The 17885-nt window shown below is 49.8% G+C and overlaps 7 protein-coding genes across 7 annotated transcripts; 3 read left to right on the top strand and 4 right to left on the bottom strand.

Moving 5' to 3' along the window:
• Window positions 1-330: 330 nt before the first annotated feature.
• On the top strand, window positions 331-2519 carry KY384_004147 (uncharacterized protein; the record flags this gene model as incomplete). Its single annotated transcript, XM_044812653.1, has 2 exons — window positions 331-597; window positions 648-2519. 2 exons carry the CDS (start codon window positions 331-333, stop codon window positions 2517-2519), a joined length of 2139 nt encoding a protein of 712 aa, XP_044670073.1.
• A 98-nt stretch (window positions 2520-2617) lies between these two features.
• KY384_004146 (uncharacterized protein) lies at window positions 2618-3253 on the bottom strand (the record flags this gene model as incomplete). The annotated part of the gene is made up of 2 exons (XM_044812652.1): window positions 2618-2995; window positions 3029-3253. 2 exons carry the CDS (start codon window positions 3251-3253, stop codon window positions 2618-2620), a joined length of 603 nt encoding a protein of 200 aa, XP_044670072.1.
• Window positions 3254-4093: 840 nt separating this feature from the next.
• Window positions 4094-7750, bottom strand: SDH1 (succinate dehydrogenase flavoprotein subunit; the record flags this gene model as incomplete). Its single annotated transcript, XM_044812651.1, has 6 exons — window positions 4094-5231; window positions 5683-7056; window positions 7105-7269; window positions 7325-7488; window positions 7542-7615; window positions 7660-7750. The coding sequence occupies 6 exons, from the start codon at window positions 7748-7750 to the stop codon at window positions 4094-4096; spliced, it is 3006 nt and encodes a 1001-aa protein (XP_044670071.1).
• Window positions 7751-8269: 519 nt separating this feature from the next.
• KY384_004144 (uncharacterized protein) lies at window positions 8270-9424 on the top strand (the record flags this gene model as incomplete). Its single annotated transcript, XM_044812650.1, has 2 exons — window positions 8270-8517; window positions 8755-9424. 2 exons carry the CDS (start codon window positions 8270-8272, stop codon window positions 9422-9424), a joined length of 918 nt encoding a protein of 305 aa, XP_044670070.1.
• A 46-nt stretch (window positions 9425-9470) lies between these two features.
• CCT4 (T-complex protein 1 subunit delta) lies at window positions 9471-11471 on the bottom strand (the record flags this gene model as incomplete). The annotated part of the gene is made up of 9 exons (XM_044812649.1): window positions 9471-9498; window positions 9551-10137; window positions 10193-10833; window positions 10885-11053; window positions 11102-11131; window positions 11185-11214; window positions 11267-11289; window positions 11339-11390; window positions 11445-11471. 9 exons carry the CDS (start codon window positions 11469-11471, stop codon window positions 9471-9473), a joined length of 1587 nt encoding a protein of 528 aa, XP_044670069.1.
• Window positions 11472-11840: 369 nt separating this feature from the next.
• Window positions 11841-13267, top strand: RPT1 (26S proteasome regulatory subunit 7; the record flags this gene model as incomplete). The annotated part of the gene is made up of 3 exons (XM_044812648.1): window positions 11841-11935; window positions 11990-12104; window positions 12158-13267. The coding sequence occupies 3 exons, from the start codon at window positions 11841-11843 to the stop codon at window positions 13265-13267; spliced, it is 1320 nt and encodes a 439-aa protein (XP_044670068.1).
• Window positions 13268-13833: 566 nt separating this feature from the next.
• KY384_004141 (uncharacterized protein) lies at window positions 13834-15729 on the bottom strand (the record flags this gene model as incomplete). Its single annotated transcript, XM_044812647.1, has 2 exons — window positions 13834-15489; window positions 15646-15729. 2 exons carry the CDS (start codon window positions 15727-15729, stop codon window positions 13834-13836), a joined length of 1740 nt encoding a protein of 579 aa, XP_044670067.1.
• Window positions 15730-17885: the final 2156 nt, after the last annotated feature.

Here is a 17885-nt window from a genome sequence, read left to right as displayed (position 1 = left end):
GGTTAACAAGGAAACATTCATGCCAAGCACTCTTAGATAAGTACATTGCGGAGTTTGCGGAGTTAAACCATTGACTTCCCAGTGAGAGAAGAGTCGCGCTTTGCAAATTGCTTTCAAAGATGTCAAATATCTTTACTTTTTGGAACTACCAAGTGGTGGAAAGGTAGATCAGCATTTCGAAGCCTATGGTCCTTGGTTCTATATGTCGCCCAGACCGTTCCACCCAAGCACACCTTCCAAGAGCAAAGATCAACCTAATCGTAGGGAACAATGATGTGCTACAATTGAATGAAGAACAACCTCGAGCGAGCGTCGCATTGTGACTTTGAAATGGAGAGCATAAATGTCTCGGAGCTCGTAGAGCGCCTGGGGAGCGATGAGGACCCTGTGAGGAAAATGGCAGTCTTCAAATTGCAAACGAGCATTGCCGACCCTTCCTTCGCCGATGTGTTCATCTTGGAGGGTGGCTTGTCAAAACTGCGATATCTCGTCCTGAATACGACGGGCAACACTCTGGCTTACAGTCTTACATCGTTTTCAAGGCTATTAGAGGTGGACAAAGGCTGGGACTGTATTGATCAAGACGTCGTGGAAAGAGTGAGCAACCTGCTCTCTAAGACATGACATTCAGGCTAATTGCTGTGTAGATGGTGGAGCTGGTAGTCACCCACCCACTCGTCAATATCCTTCGGGGTGCAATGTCAAACCTTGCATCCATTGTATCCCATCCCTCCGCCGCTACGGATCAATTGTCACAGTCCGATACTTTTGGTTTTCGTGCCCTCAAACCAGCAATTGCGATATATCCTCAATTTCTTGAGAGACTTGTCACCAGACTTTCTGCCGCCGACCACGCTTTGTGCGGCAACGCCCTCCAATTGATCAATTCACTCATGCGAGAGGCTATCACGAATGATACCGAGTCAGACTGGCCAAAACTTATAAGGAGACTACAAGATCTGGGAGTGATAGAGGCTGTATATGGGCTCATGCAGAGCACAGCTTTGCAAGACCTTTCGCAGCCTCTACTCGAATATCAAACACTGACCAAAGTGCTTTTGCGGAAATGGAGGGATGTGCCTATCATACTGGAGAAACCAGAGCATCGGCGGGCGTTGAAGAGTATACATGCTGCGAGTAAAACTGAAAGACCAGCTACGCCTGTAGACAGTGGGGATGAGGACCCCAAAAAGAAGCCGAATCCTGAGAAATGGAGGAGGTTAGGCTTTGAAACGGAGAATCCTGCTTTGGACTTCGAGGAGACAGGGTACTTAGGGATGATAGACCTGACAGAGTATGTCAACAAGTATCACGACACTTTTCAAAGGCAGATCGCAGAGCAGTCCTCTTCATCCACAGCTCATAAATGTCCGCTTGCAAGAGTAAGTCTCGCTGTCACTGCTATCCTTCTCGAGACTTTCGAAGTAGACAAAGCCGATGTTGACGACGCTAAATTTCAATTGGCGTACGATTCAAAGCAAAACTTTGACAAGATCTTCAGACCCCTGTTGCTGCAGTGGTCGGTGTTGCATAACGCAGGCTTACAAGCGTTCTTTCGTCTATGGCGGACTACCGACGCAGAGACTGAAGACTTCTTCAAGATATTTGATCTAGTCCGGATACTCTTTGAATCCGTCGCCGGCACCGCAACACGTACTAAAGACCTTAAAGACGTGCAAAGAGAGATAGCTGAGTATGAGCTCTCGAAGCTTCGAGAGACGCAAATGCAAATAATGGAATTGACTTACGAAGGCAATTGGAGACGTCAGCTTTCCCAGATCAAAGATGAGCTCAGTCATGAAGCACTGCAGTTTGTAAAGGAGCAGCGCATACGGTGTTTATTGGCAGGCGCCTGGTTCCCAATCAATTCGAAACCCGATGAGTCGAGCAATGGGGCCACATCACACACAAACACCTTCCGCTATGCCAAACTCTCCCATAACCGGCGCTATCTTCATTACTCTGATTTCGATATGCGTGGGGAAGCCGATCCAAGTCTTGAGGGCCTTTCGGAAAAGATCGACCTTTCAGCAGTGACTTCAGTAACCTCCAATGTCTCAGCTTCAAGAGGGCCATCCGCCCGATCATCCGTAGAAACGCTCAAAACTTCACAGCAACGCCCCGCAACCAATACCAGAATCTCAATCCACGGCCACGCATCGGGATCCGGTCCGAACCCAACCTCGCAGAGCGATAGCCGCAATGGATCTCGACTTGGTCATACACATCAGCGGAAACACTCACATCAGCAGAAGGAGACGACGCTCCTAATACTGCACCCTCAAACACAAGCATTGGCATCCGAATGGCTTGACGGGCTTCTGATGCTCTTGAATCAACAACCAATCACTAATGACACATCGAAGCTGATCAACATGATCCGAGATTACGGCTTGAAGATCAGACTCTTAAACGTGCGATTCGACGAAATGGGCATGAATGGTCCGGGCGAAGGTCCGGAGATGCCCAGCCGCGAAGGCCTCGACGAAGACTTCTACTACGACGACTTTGGAGGATGATTTGACAATGAGAAAGCCATTTCATTTGAGCTCTTTTATACATGATACCCCACCAACTCCTCGCTAAATTCAATGAAGGACGTTGAAACTCTATGGCGTCAAGCAGCGACAGTAACCCTCATAAACGCCGCATGCCTCCTCAAGACATTCATCGCGACCTGATGCTCTCTTCTCCTCCTCTCATCCCTCCGCGCAACATGCCCGTCCTTGCAATGCCGATACTGCCCCACCATCTTCTGCATGACCATCGCTTTCCTCACCACCCCTATCCTGCCCACATGCCCGCCTTGCACTGGCGACCGCACAAACTCATCCGCGTCCCCGTCCCAGGGTATAACCTCCAATGATCTCCCACTAACCTCCCCTTTCAAAGTCTCCCCTTTGCCAGTACCGAAGCCCTCGTCCTCTTCATCGCTTTCCCCATCGCACGCTCCACACCCCAACCCAATCAGCTCTACCATAACCTCCCTCCAAGCCTCCCTCGTCTTTCCTCTCACCTCCCTTCTCACGCGCATTCGCCTTTTCTCGGGCGGGTACTGCGCCGCGCTCAACTCATCCAGCCAGCCATGATTCCGACGCCAGAGGGTGGGTGTGTCGGGTCCATCCGGGTAGACCGGTGGGAAGTCGAGGAGCTGATCTATGGAGGCGTCGGGGAGGTGGTGGTAGAGGTTTGAGAAGGCTTGAGCGATGTAAGTGGAGTCTCGGGGATTGGGAGAGAGTTTTATGATGGGCATGTTTGCGTTGGGCAATGGGCGTGAGTTGCGTGATTGGAGAATGTGGCTTATCTTGCCCTGAGCTTCTTGCTACTGAGACCAAGGCGCGTTGGTTTTAAGTAGATGGTTGAGCTTTGTACGCCTGCTGCTGGCTCAAGCGTGACCGATGGGGTCAGCGAGCTGGCTGCGGCCAAGGCCTAGAATCGTCGAGGCTGGTTGTTAGGACGAGTTTCTTGTATGGTGTTTGAATATTGGTATATATATTAGTCACCTATACAAGTATTTGATGTGTTGGTGTCGGCACTGAGAAGCAAGCCGTACGGGGGGAAAGAGGGAGTGGCTGAGGGAAAATTCATTTACATGTACATCCAAATGCTTTGGACAATGATGACACTAGATGAATGAGTAGGCAAAGTAACAATGGCCTTGTCTGGATGCAGAGTAGTGCGAACTATGGCAGGACAATAGGTTGTGGAAGAAAACCGCTGAACTCCACAGATTGCAGATGTAAAGCCATTGTTGGGAACAATGTCCAGAAGTTTTGACGCCAATCGCCAGCAGGTCGTCCCATATAGGAAATTCGGCAGAAAAGCATCCTGTTCATAGTATAATCAAATTTCAATGCAGAGGCCTGTGAGAGGGAACAGTAGGTAGTCATCTTCTGTAAAAACACTAGACAAGATGAACTTTTTTTCAAATGTCAGTATGATGATTCTAAATCACCAAGCTGCGCTTTCAATTGGACGATGAAGGATATTTCTAACAATCAAATGCCATTCAAGGTCATCAGGAGCTCACCGTTACCATCGAGAATATCTTCGAAGTCAATCATAAAGGGTATCACGTTATAACATTGCGCACCTATCCCTGCTTCCTCCCCTGTTGGACAGCCACCTCTTGCTTCAAGTGCCTGAGAACTGACCTCTCCGTCTCCCTTTCCGTTTTCAGTCCCTCTACCTCGTTTTGTAGCTGTCCTATTCTAACGTCTTTCTGCTTCACCATAGCTCTTGATATATCACGTCCCTTCTCGATACCCTTCGTATATTTGACGTGTCGATTGCAGATTTGTTTGATATGCTCCCTCGCTTCCGAGAAAAGTGGCGCCGATAGTGCAGTCTGTAAGCTCATTAAGGTTTCTGTCGCAAGCTCGGAGTCTTGATTCAAAGGTAGATCGTTGTAGCGAATTGGTGTCGGAGTTTGGCTCGGAGATGGTAGATTTGGATAGCCGAACAAATTATTGGTTCGAGGACCCGTGGCGGGCGTGACGAAGATGTCTCCATCGCCATGAGAGGTGATAGGGGTAGGCAGATTCGTCCCCGCACCGTTCACGGTCATTTCTTCGTATGAGCGTTTTCCAGGTGAGGTGACATTATTTGTCTTGACAGCTTTCCGAGGAGTTTCTGGCGGAAGCATGGGTGCTTTAGTAGAAGATGACGGCTGGCTGGAGACTTTGTCTGCAGCTTTGCCCATTTCTTCATTATCGCTAGCGGGCCAGTCATAGAACTCCTCGTCACTTGTGGCAGCCGTGGTCGCAGTCTGCTGCGTATCATGCTTAGGTCTGATGTTGATCCCCTGAATATTTCGTCCAGGCTTGCTTGGTGTGTAAGGAGTCCGGACGTTCTCAATATCTGCATCCACCTGACGTCGCTCACTTTGCGGAGTTGGCACGCCGTTGAATCTCGCCTCATCAAAAGGCTCAAAGCCATCGATCGGTTCTGTCCTTGAGTTGTTCAGAACAACCGCCTCCTCTCTTGCTTTTGCCTCGTCGGCCCAAAGGAAGAAGTCGCATCGTGTCGGCTGTGGATGTTGGCATGTATAGAACCATCTACCATGGTTCTTGCCCCCATTCTTGGTTCGGAAATGCTGCGCCGGCAGTCTCAGATTGCAATTACATTTCCAAATTTCGTCACTGAACAGCCCTTTTAAAGCGACTTTCGTCACAGCCCCACCACTACGTTGCTCGTGTCTAAAGCGGCCGCTCACCATTTCTTTGGCAAGACTGGGATTGTGGTAGCATATTGACAGGGCCGAAGTCCCTTAGACAGCTCGAATCAATGACTGTCATGGGCTGGACAAGTAAATTATTGGCACTCAATTACAAATGTTATCGTGTTGCGAGTGCATCGGGGACCATGGGTTGGTTGCCACGGGGAAAATACTAGCGCGAGCCCTTTTTGGCTAAGCGCTGTCAATTTACTCGTCACAGGCACCATTCCCAATCATGAAAGCTGAAATGAGCTTTTCTCTCTTTGAAGTCGTGCTATATTCACAAGTTCACGCTTAATATATATACAAGCGAAAGTACTACCAAATGAAGCCCGTCCCACCCCCAACCGCCAATGCTAGTCGTAACACCCATCATGCATCACCATCCCCTTCTCTAGTAGCTCCGCTTGAATGGGGCCACCGGTTTACACTCGTTTTCATCCAACGTGGTCCCTACCACTGACCTGTATGACAAGTCCGTCTTTCCTTGCGGCTGTTGTTGGTAGCTCAGGGTATGCTTCATCCATTGAGCATCATCTCGCTCGGGGAAATCCTCTCGCGCATGTGCTCCCCGGGACTCTTGCCGATTAAGTGCTGAATCAGCCGTCTGAACAGCGCAGGTGAGCAGATTCCTCAGTTCCAAGGCCTCCACCAAATCACTGTTCCAGATCATACTGCGATCCTGAATACCAAGGTCGCCGTATTGTTGGTCGACGTCTTTGATGCGTTTTGAGCCTTCTTCAAGTGATTCCTGGGTACGGAACACCGACACGTCAGTCTGCATAACCTTCTGCATTGCTGAACGAATATCGTGGGTCGATTTGGTGCCGGAAGAATTTCGAACTTGATCCAGAGTGCTGATGCTACTTGCACCAGCATCGCCAGACATTTCCTCATGAGGCTGACCGGGCGAGAAGTTATCACGTATTGTATGAGAGACTGCTCGACCGAAAACAATGAGGTCAAGAAGAGAGTTCGCACCGAGACGATTGGCCCCGTGAACAGATACACAAGCAGCTTCTCCGCAAGCAAACAGCCCAGGGACAACCTTGTCCTTGCCTTGCTCATCGACGGTGATGACTTCACCCGTGTACTTCGTTGGAATACCGCCCATATTGTAGTGCACCGTCGGCAGAACAGGGATGGGTTGCTTGCGGACATCAACACCTGCGAATATACTAGCAGTCTCGCTTATACCGGGTAGCCGATCATGAAGGACCTCTGGTGGCAAATGAGATAATTGTAGGTAGATGTGGTCCTTATCAGGCCCTACACCACGACCCTCTCGGATCTCCATAGTCATGGACCGAGAAACGACGTCACGGGATGCAAGATCTTTGGCTGTTGGTGCATATCGCTCCATAAATCGCTCGCCTTCTGAGTTGAGCAGATAGCCTCCCTCGCCTCTGGAGCCTTCTGTGATCAAACATCCAGCGCCGTAGATGCCTGTTGGGTGGAATTGGACGAATTCCATATCTTGATTCGGAAGCCCGGCGCGAGCCACCATTGCCATCCCGTCCCCTGTGCATGTATGGGCCGAGGTGCAGCTGAAGTATGCTCGTCCGTAACCCCCGGTGGCTAGCACAGTGTTGTGCGATCTGAATCGATGTAAGGTACCATCTTCTTGGTTGTAAGCGATGACTCCCTTGCAGACTCCATCCTCCATGATCAAGTCAAGGGCAAAGAATTCGATGAAGTAGTTCGTGTTGTGTCTGAGTGATTGCCCGTATAGGGTGTGGAGTAAGGCATGGCCGGTCCGGTCAGCGGCAGCACAACATCTATACGCCTGTCCGCCTTTTCCAAATTTCTGAGACTGGCCGCCGAAGGCACGCTGGTAACTGAATCTTAATTAGCACAATCGCGGACGGGGAGGGCACAATCCCCACATTTTGCCGTCTTCCGTTCTCGAAAACGGACAGCCGTATTTTTCTAATTCTATAACCGATTGCGGTGCTTCCCTTGTCATGTAGTGAATCGCATCCTGATCTCCAAGCCAATCAGAACCTTTTACGGTATCGTACATGTGCCATCGCCAGTCGTCTTCGTGCATACTAGTCGAAGTGTGAGAACTTGAGGCAATTTCTTCTTCACGGAGCATCGTCATACTTCCCAAGAGCAGCATTAATGCCTCCTTGTGCTGCGACCGTATGACTCCGCGTAGGGAATAGTTTCGATATACAAGCTGTATTGAAGCCAGCCTCCGCTAAGCCGAAAGCCGCTCGCAGACCGGATCCACCGGCACCAACCACTAGAGCGTCATATTCGTGATCCTACAAAGATTTAATGAGACCTTCATATACCTCTTTCGGAGGGATGAGCATACCACGACAGGGTATTTGTGATCGATGAATGGTGACGCTTCCTTCGCCCGCAATGGCTGGCTGGTGATTATGCGGGCTAATAGACGTCAGTGGTGAATTGAGATCTCGTGACTTGCGTACCATTAGATCTTGAAGTTGAAAAGAACCGATTATGCCTTGTAACTCTGGAGAACTTCAGATCGTTAGTGAACTCGCCCCCGCATGATGGCATTGCATTATACTGACTTTGGAGGTAGCGCCGAGGTTGCGAATCCCAAGGGAAGCCATACTGTACTATAAGTCCGGTATATGTGCAATTGGCGTCCTACTGAAGAGTTGTCGCCTTGAAAACGTAGGATATCGTCAAAGAAAAGGCGTGGCGCAGATATACAATAAGACCTCGGATGCAAGATGCACTAGTGATCTTGCCCAAAGGACCAATCACGGCTAAGATTATTCATGCTTTAACTATTTCTAGCTCCTTTGTGGCTGACTCTTTATCTGGAAAGATGTCGATACAGAAGCTGGTTGCTAGGGACTTGAAGAATTCTCAATCCGTCTTGGAGGCCAATGCTGGGGGGCTCTTGCTTGACGGGATGGTGTGTAATAGTGTGACGAGTGTCACGGCCACTCCTTCCTTGTAATTCCGTTTCTACCGGTACTTTGATCTTTCAGACGATACATAAACGGTCTCCAGTCATCTCACAAAGCATGTTCTTAGGAAAATCTGAATAATTCGGTCTGTAGTAGGATGACATTTCAGGGCGAAGATGCAACCTTTAGTGTTCTCATCCTCCATGCACCCTTCGACTTCGACACTGAAAATCAATCCCGTGCGATCGCTCAGCTTGAAGCCGCAAACAAAGGCTTCATCCCTGGCATCAACATCAAGTCCGTGCACTGGCTGATACCTGAATGGACCGAAACAAATCGCCATGGAAGTTTAGTCTTGGAATTTGCTCGACCCGAAGACGCCAACGCCGCGATCCGCGAGCAATTGTTCGTGAATGACACTGTGCTGGCTTGCGAGTATTATGAGTCCGAGTCGAGATCAAAGCAATGCTTTCGATGTCAACAGTATGGGCATTTGGAACTGGATTGTGGAGCCGTTACCCCGAAGTGTGGTTACTGTGCAAGAGACCATATGACGGCGGCTTGTAGGTCATGTGTACCCCGGCGAATCTGGCTGTGCGCTGTCTGTGGCGAGAAGCACAGCTCAACAAATTTGGTCTGTAGTGTAAGACAGGCAGAAGCGGACCGAAGGAGGCTTGCTAGGGCCAACTGGCCGAAATACCATGATGTTGGGGCTGAAGTACCATGTCTTGATGATTTGCGGAAAACAGACATACCAAGTCGAATGCACTATCCAGCGTATCGTTATTCGATGGACTTCTTGCGAGAGCTCGAAGCTAGAAGGGGCAGTAAGTCTCCTGCAAGGGGAAGGGGTTGTGGCAGAAGAGCAGAAGCTTTGCGCTTGTTGTTCGACGAGAATCAGGGGCGTGTCCTAGGAAAAAGGCATCTGCACGCGGACAACTCATTTCATAGTATCTTGGAGCCAAACGCTATAAAGCGAAGGGCTTGGAGAACCAACGAGAGGGCAGCGTTTCAGCCCGAGAGGTATAATAACAAGGAACAATTTCGATCGCGGCTTGAGGACTTGGGCATTGAGCCATATTTGATCGGTGAGAATGGGGTTAGGGTAATTGAGCCCTTTGAAGGTGATGGCTCGCTGACGCCAGAGACATCTTCGAAGCAGCGTTGGGAATCCCCTAGGTCGATCAAGAAAATCAAGTCAGCGAAGATATTCAAGGCGTCGAGCATCAAGAAAAAGGAGAACGACGCAAGGTCTCCTCTCAAGAATTCGGCAGCTGTAGCCAAGATTCTTGCGATAGACAAATGGCGCTGATAGTGATCATCGAGACGTAGCAGTTTCAAACATTCTTCATAAGTATCTATCTCGACAAGGCTATGTCATCGATCCTATGGCTAGTGTCAGTAAACACAGCATCGATTGAATCACGATTGAACTCACCTCAAAATCATCTTGACAGTCTCACTAGCAAGCTCTACCGCACTCGTACTCACTAATAAGGGCTGCAGCACTTTCTCATCCGTCATGTTCAGCTTGACCCCACCACTCCTGATGCTTACACCGGCATTCTTCTCGCCAGTCTCGTGTCTGTACCGTAGGTCCGTCACAACAGAGATCGAGTTCAACCCAGCATTCTCTGCCAGCGTAGTCGGAATAACCTCCATAGCATCGGCAAAAGCCTTCCAACAGATCGCTTCCGTTCCAGTCAGCTCCCTGCTCTTCGCGCCTAGCTTATTTGCTATGGCAATCTCTGGCGCACCACCCCCAGCTATCAAAGCTCGTTTCTTGACTAAGCATCGGATCACACACAGCGCATCATGGAGGGAGCGTTCGGCTTCGTCAAGAATAAGTGTATTTGCACCACGAACGATGATGGAAACCGTTTGCTGGGGAACAATCTTGACTGGTATGCCGGTGATTTTGACGATACGTGCTCCTGATGATTGGGATTCTTCTATCAAGTCCGCAGTTCCAAGCTTATCCTCTGAGAACGACTCAATATCTGCTATTGGTTTGCATCCAGTGGACTGTAGTAAATATTCTTAGCCGGATGGCTTTTCCCCCGAGCAGCGAGTGACTCACCTTGCAAATGAATTCTACTTCATCCCTTTCTATGTCTTTGACAGCTAATATATTCAATTTTTGTAAGTAGTGTAGACTGAGGTCGTTCACTGCATCTCTCAAAATGCTCTTCTGGATCAACAGTACATTGCATTTCGCTTTTTTGATCTTCTTGCAGATGTTTAGCAGATAGGTTCTCTCTTCCTTCAAAATTTTATCCATTTGCCGATAGTCATTCACCACTATCGAGTTTTCCATATCTGGTTTGGGTGGACTTAATTGAAATTGGATCAAACCAATCCTTGCTTTCTCCATTTGCGTAGGTCCGTTGGCTGACTTGATGACTGGCTGGTTCAAAATTACGCCGTCTATCATCTCGGTATCTTCTATTGTTCCTCCAACTTTTTTGACTACCCGAATGTTCTTTAGGTCGACATTGTCGGCGGTCTTTTGATCGATTGTTTTTAACACTGCATCAACTGCGATAGGGCCGAGTAGATTTGAATGCTGGGATACTATCTTTGAAGAGAGAGATGTCGAGGCTGCCTGGAGGAGAGTAGCGCGATTATTGAGAGAAATTGGAATGGACATGTCCTCCAGAGTTTGGACAGCTGCCGAAGCTGCGCGCTGAAATGCTTCAGATATGACTGTCGGATGAATACCTAGACAAACTTAATCACGGGGCCTGCGGTTCGTTGTCTTGCAATTTGTACCTTTCACCAGCAAGCGATCAGCGGCGGCTAGAAGGCTGCCTGCAATAACCACGACAGACGTTGTGCCATCGCCTGCCTCGACGTCTTGTGCGGCCGATAAGTCGACTAGCATCTTCGCTGCTGGATGCATAACGCTCATATGCCTCAACATCGTATTCCCATCATTCGTCTGTTATTTCTTAGTTGTGAAATTGAAATCCAGCATGTTAGTACTGACAATGATGGTGTCGCCTTTTCCGGTTTGAATCTACACATCGTCAATCATGACATTCTATCGACATACGCAATTTGGTGGCTAACCATTTTGTCCATACCTCGAGGCCCAAGCGACTACACAAGGATCAGGATATGGCTTATTGAATAGAGTTGTCTGACAGCGAACCGTCCGAATGGCATCCGCAACAGCTATGAAGGATGAGCTTTGCTTGAAGAACCAAAGCATTTTCCACCGTACCTCTCGCTGCCATAATATTTGCACTGCGCACCGCCCTCGGCTTTTCCTTGTCCTACAGTAGATCTTAGCAATGCCCAAGTCGTGGGGAGAAAATGTTGAATGGTACTTTGAAAGCATCGTTGCCCACCGCCATGTTGAAAATGTGCCTATTCCAGGATCTGTCGTTGTCTCAACAGGCCAACTTTGTGCCAACGAAGGCTAGTGAACGGAGTATGATACAATGTTGTAGTTGTGGGCAAGGCATCAAAAATTGAGCTCCCAGTCGCGTGAACAGCGCGACGGAACGTTCCGAGGAAGGTCTGTGGCTGACGTTGACCCAAGCATCTCCCCGAAACACTTGATCTTCACTTCATCATCACTTCCAGCCCAGTAAGCTCCCTCTCAGTACAAGAAACCATATTCATCGATCTATTCTTGTGACGACCAGATCCTCCCAACTCATAGCACTCAAGCATTCTCTTGATCGCCAGCCCAGAACCCTAATCTCTCACTCTCTCCCATCATGCCCAGCGCAACTGGGCAAAATTGGGAGAAGTACCAAAAACAATATGCAGACGATGAGGAGCCAGAGAAGAAGATAACGCCGCTATCAGATGAGTGCGTATACAAATCTGGAAGGCTTGGCTCCAGCTACTAAGACTGGCTTTGCAGGGACATACAAGTTCTGAAAACATATGGCGCGGCACCATACGCAGCAGGTTTGAAGAGATTAGAAAAGCAGATCAAAGAGAAACAGACAAGCGTAAACGAGAAGATAGGCGTCAAGGTACCATCTCGATAATCACCATTCCGCAGAACGATGCAGCTTACAGGATCTAGGAATCAGACACTGGGCTCGCCCCTCCTCATCTATGGGACATACCAGCCGATCGACAACGAATGTCCGAAGACCATCCTCTCCAAGTCGCTCGTTGTACGAAGATAATCCAAGATGAAAAAGACGCCGAAAAATCTAAATACGTAATCAACGTCAAACAAATTGCCAAATTCGTCGTGAAACTCGGCGAGCGTGTCTCTCCCACCGACATCGAAGAAGGCATGCGCGTCGGCGTCGACCGCAACAAATATGAAATTCTCCTCCCCCTCCCTCCCAAGATCGACCCTTCCGTAACCATGATGACTGTCGAGGACAAACCAGACGTCACCTACTCCGATGTTGGTGGTTGCAAAGAGCAAATCGAAAAGATCCGCGAAGTCGTAGAAATGCCCTTACTCTCCCCTGAACGCTTTGTCTCTTTGGGCATCGACCCCCCCAAAGGCGCTCTTCTCTACGGCCCACCCGGCACAGGCAAAACCCTCTGCGCTCGCGCGGTAGCCAATAGAACAGACGCAACATTCATCCGGGTAATAGGTAGCGAACTAGTGCAGAAATACGTCGGCGAAGGAGCACGAATGGTGCGCGAACTCTTCGAGATGGCTCGAACGAAAAAAGCATGCATAATCTTCTTCGACGAGATCGACGCCATAGGCGGCGCGCGGTTCGACGATGGCGCAGGCGGAGACAACGAGGTGCAGCGGACAATGTTGGAGCTCATCACCCAACTCGACGGGTTCGATTCGCGAGGAAACATCAAAGTCATGTTCGCTACCAACCGCCCGTCTACTCTCGACCCGGCATTGATGCGACCAGGGCGTATCGATCGGAAGATTGAATTCGCTCTCCCGGATCTTGACGGGCGGGCGAATATTCTGAGGATTCATGCGAAGAGTATGAGCGTGGAGAGGGACATTCGATGGGAGTTGATCAGCCGGTTGTGTCCCAACAGCACGGGAGCGGAGTTGAGGAGTGTGGCTACGGAGGCAGGCATGTTTGCTATCCGGGCGAGACGGAAGGTGGCGACGGAGAAGGACTTCTTGGCGAGTGTGGACAAGGTCATTAAGGGGCAGCTGAAGTTTAATAGCACAGCGGCTTATGCGCAGTATAATTGATTTGAGGTCTGGTGGGAGTGGTTGATGATGGCAGCCGGTGGGAGAGTGACGGTATGACCGTATAAACCTAAATGGGCTGGGAAGTGGAGGCTGTATGATATCTCTAGTTTTATTTAGAGCGCGGCATAGAGCATCAAGAGAGCATGGTAATTGCGATGTCTCTGTCCCTTGATGAATACCTGGCCTAAAGTAATCAAGAGAACGAAATTGGAACACAACCATTGGTATTTGAAAAATATGATCAATTTCTGATACATCTCTCACTTCTCGAAGAATCTCAAAATATAGCCTAAATAGCCAAATTACATAGCAATACAAAAAGCGGTTTCCGAGAATCGTAGCCAGCCAGATCCAGCCTTTTAGCACAATGATAGTAAGTAGCAACGTCGTTCCGTAAAAGCCAACACCATCGCTTGGTCGCTAAATATCGAGTGACAGCACCGAAAGCTCGCTCAATCTCCAAGAAAAAGCTCCAATGATGTTCCAGACACTGGGTATATCCTCCACAAAGACAACTTCTTCGAATTCCAAACGTGATGGGGGTGATGTAGAAGCGGGACGATTCTTCAATATCCCTTCCCACTGACCTTCCTCCACATCTTCCTCAGTCCACTCTCTTTCACTGGTGGTAGCGTGTCCCAAATACTCGCAGGCCCCAAACCAACCCCTGTTCCACTGGAGGAGTCTTTAAACCTCGGTAGCTGCTCCAGCGCAAAAGGATCCTGGAAATCGCTACCCGTACTCTTGCTCGCCCCTTTGCTTCCACCTCTGCTCCCGCTTTCGATGATGGGTGAGGTATGACGCTCCCCAGCCCTGAGGTCTGGCCTTGTAAGCGTCATCTTCAGCGTCATGTCTCTATTTCCTGACAACAGCTCTTCTAACGGGGCAGAGTGGTCTCGGCGAAGGACAGGTTTGCTGGGCATAGGCGGCGGTTGCAGGTCCTGGTGCAGGAAAGTGGTAAGAGAGGGCTGAGAGGTGGCGGATGGGGAAAGAAGGTAAGATTGCGGAAAGTGAGCGTCCTCAGGGGTGTATGGGCTGTGGCGGTCCGGCAAGGAGCGGGTTTCGGCATCTTCATTGTCATCGGCCTCGGACTCTAGTTCGTCTTCCGAGGAGACGTCGAGAGTGTCAATGATAGATGGGCTGCTCATGTCGAGGAACGTCTGTTGTGCCGATGTTGTCCGCGCGTGGCCATCCGTGGTGGCATATTTGCGTCGTTGTGATAGAGAAGGCCGAGACGACTGGTTGGATTCTGAAGATCTTAGCTGAGGGTAGCCAAACTCGACTCCCTCGTCGAATTTCTGAGGTGAAGCGAAGGCCCGAAGCATCAAGCGGGTTGAGGGATCGTGGTAATATGTAGCCGCTGCTTCAGTGGTGAGGGTTGATGGGTTCGACTTGTGAGATGATGTGCGCTTGGGACGGGAGAAGCTGTGTACGCTAGGTGGAAACGAAGGGCTGACAGGAGTGGTTGACTGCTGAGGAGTAGCTGTAGCCGTGAATGATGATTTTGTTGGCAGTGGGGGTGGAGTCTGTGCCGATGAAGCCAAAGGTATAGAGGATAATGACATGACCTTGCGGAAGGATGGTTTGTGATTTGATGGGCGCTTGACAACTCTCTCTGCGTAGAATTGATGGTAGTCATCGAGAGTAGACGCAAGGTTCAGGTCGAAGTCTTTGTCGAGGCAATGAAGCTGGTCCCGCATTGCGTCGTCCATCTTGTGTGAGCGATGAAACGGAAGAAAGGAAAATTCTTCGTCGATGTCGTTGCCGTCAGCGGCCCCAAATGAAGATATTGATGACCTTGGGCTCTCAGGTGGAGAAGTCGCCGTACGAAGAGAAGGGACGTTGTCTTCGGTTGCAACAGTTTCAAGATATTTCAAGAAACCAAGCAGGCGCTTGTCAGCCGCGTCGGCAAGGACTGGTTGAGGATTGTATCCAGACAGGATGATCCTCTCCCTTTCCGTAAAATGTGTTCTCTGGAGCTTTGGAGGCAGACTCTGGAACCATTGGGCGTCGGAGAAATCGAAAGTTTCACTGGTGGGAGAGGCTTTGCGCGAGCGAAGGAAGGGAGGATTTTTGAAGTAGCTTGAATTTCTCCGAGCTAGTTTGGGTCGTGGTGAGGATGGTGTGGGACTAGAGGCCTTTGCTGTTCCATGAGACGTAGCTGGCCTTGTCTTAGGAATTGCCTCTTGAGCAATCCTCAATCGCTCAAGGGAGGAGAAGCACTGGTCACCAGGACGAGTTAGCTACCTTCCACGGGAAATTTGATCTGATGTCATTGGCGTTCTGGCTGGTGATTGGAGTGGATTGAGCACAGAGCAGAGTAGGTTTACAATTGACAATGGTGCTCACTCTGAATCATGAGTTGAATGGATACATACCTTTCGTTGAATGGCCGGAGGAAGAGAGTCGAAATTTTGGTGAGAGGAGTTTGGGCGCAAGGGGAATTCCTTGCCGATCTGCATTTTTGGCGTCTCAACGGGGCCGTTTTCTTGAAGCTAACAAACAATGAGTCGTCAGCAGAGAGTTGGCCCGTTCAGCTCAAGGGCACAGTCGTAGTTGAGTTGGTGGACGATGTAACGAGGAAGAAGAGGGGAATGATGATTGATATATTCCAATTGGGGGGGGAAGGTAGGGGGGTGTTATGCGTTCATTTAGTTGATTTACAGGGTGCATGAAGGTGTGGAGATCTGGATCACTTAAAACTCCCGACTCCAGCTGCAGGCTGAGCAAAGAGGTAGTTCTAAAACGCGCTGTGCGCTGCGCAACGGGAAAGGTATCCAAGTATAGGCAAGGTCAGGTTGGCAAGGTGGGCGATGTGTCTGACTACTGCCCTTCTTCGCTTCATCCCTTCTTCGTTGTTCCTTGCCCGAAGCCACGAATAATGATCCTGGAGTATCTTGACCTACCCACGACTCCACGAGTTGGCAGCAGCGCTTGGACCAATCCAGTAGTCAGTTCTTTGGGCAGAAGGGCACGCACTGCTGTGCTGACACCAACGGCAACGACCGTGAAGCCAATCCAGCATCCCAAACGTAATAGTCCTGGCGCTTCGACCTCCAGAAATCGTCCGAATTTCTTCAACTATTGACGATCTAGTAGCAGTAGGAACCTGCTGCCCGCGCTGTGTGCCTGACTACCATGTGTGATGGCGTTCTGGATCGAATCAACCACCGAGCGTACCTGAAGCTTAATCTCCACGTTCTTGCTGAAATGACTCGTGACGGCTCTCGAGGTTGTGCCACATGTCAGGGCTGAAAAGATCACGGCGCTTGATAATGCTCGTTCGCTGTCACCGCCTTCTTGGTTGATCCAAGACACTTGTGAATTGTGCCCGCGATAACTCACCGACACCCCACCGCATCGCGATCAGGCCCTCTTGTCTCTTTCTCGCTCTTGTCGCTGGATTCCTACTCGGCCCTTCTCAGACAACCCCAGTATCAGAGCCAATACGCGTGATGGCCCCTGCAAGGCACCGCTTTTTACCTGCATTAGGGCGTAGGCTAGCCTACACCGTCAGAAGGGAGACCTAGAGCACTGGTGTCCGCTCAGGAATCTGGTCTTTTCGACTCCGTACGTGCGAGTTGCGAGGTGACTAGATAGGTACTAAACTTCTAGCGTTACTTGTTTAGCGAAATGATCGCCCATGATCTGGACTTCGATCCTTCGATTTCGTTCCTCTATAAGACTATAACGCCCGCATGGCGCACATTGGCGTGCAATTGAGGAGATTACCCCAGGCTAAAGATACGATTAACGAGGAGTCCGATCACGAGTGGCTTGCTCTTGTCGGAGAATTCGTTTGTGCCTGTGTAACGCGATTACGGCATGTGTTTGCTCTATTCCGCTCAAGCCGTTTGCGGCCGTGTCTCATACAAATATCCGTAAAATTGCTAGGCCTTCCAATCTGCTGTGGACGGAACATAGGGATGGCCGGCGAGGCGTGTGTCAACGTGGCCGACCGCAGGCCGCAGGTTCCCTTCAATCGGGCTCCCCTGGTTGATCATGTGTTCTGTCCGGCAATCTTCATAAATCCTAAGACGAGCATGCAATACGGCGGATCTGCTGGTAGGTCACTGCAAGCTGCATGCATCGAGAGCAACATCAAATGCAGGTACTAAGTCATCGCATCCACGATTTTCATTTTCCCTATCAATAATGTGCTTCTGAAGACGCATAAAAGGCGACTCCACCTGCTACCAGAAGCGCTCAGTTCAGCAGGTGGTGGCTGCCTTAGTGAACGCGCACTGTCCGAGGAAAACCCTATATCACAATTGACCTCATTCTCTTTTCTTAGATTGTCGATGACCTTTGGAGATGGCTTTCACTTTGCACTGTTTGCAAATACACGGAATTGGCGAATAGATTGAACGCGTGACAGGTGAACGAAATGAAGACCACGCTATTTAGCCTCTTCTTCTGAAGCCCAAGTCTGAATGAGCCAAGCTTCCCATATTCCATGGTGCTTGTCTGGCAAACACCCCCCTGCAGATGCCTGCATCGGAGCACGCAGTAGTAGGCCACCCAAAGCTCCACTTGCTCCAGTCGCTGCACTATGGAGAAGACTGGCTTCTTTAGATTTCCGAGCAAGCAAACAAGCAAGCGAAGCTGATCATCAGCA

Source organism: Bacidia gigantensis (genome assembly GCF_019456465.1).
Source record: "Bacidia gigantensis strain McMullin 20006 chromosome Unknown contig_231, whole genome shotgun sequence".
Lineage (NCBI taxonomy): Eukaryota > Fungi > Ascomycota > Lecanoromycetes > Lecanorales > Ramalinaceae > Bacidia > Bacidia gigantensis.
Note: the sequence above shows the minus strand (reverse complement) of the source record. Positions and strands in the feature narration are given on the sequence as shown.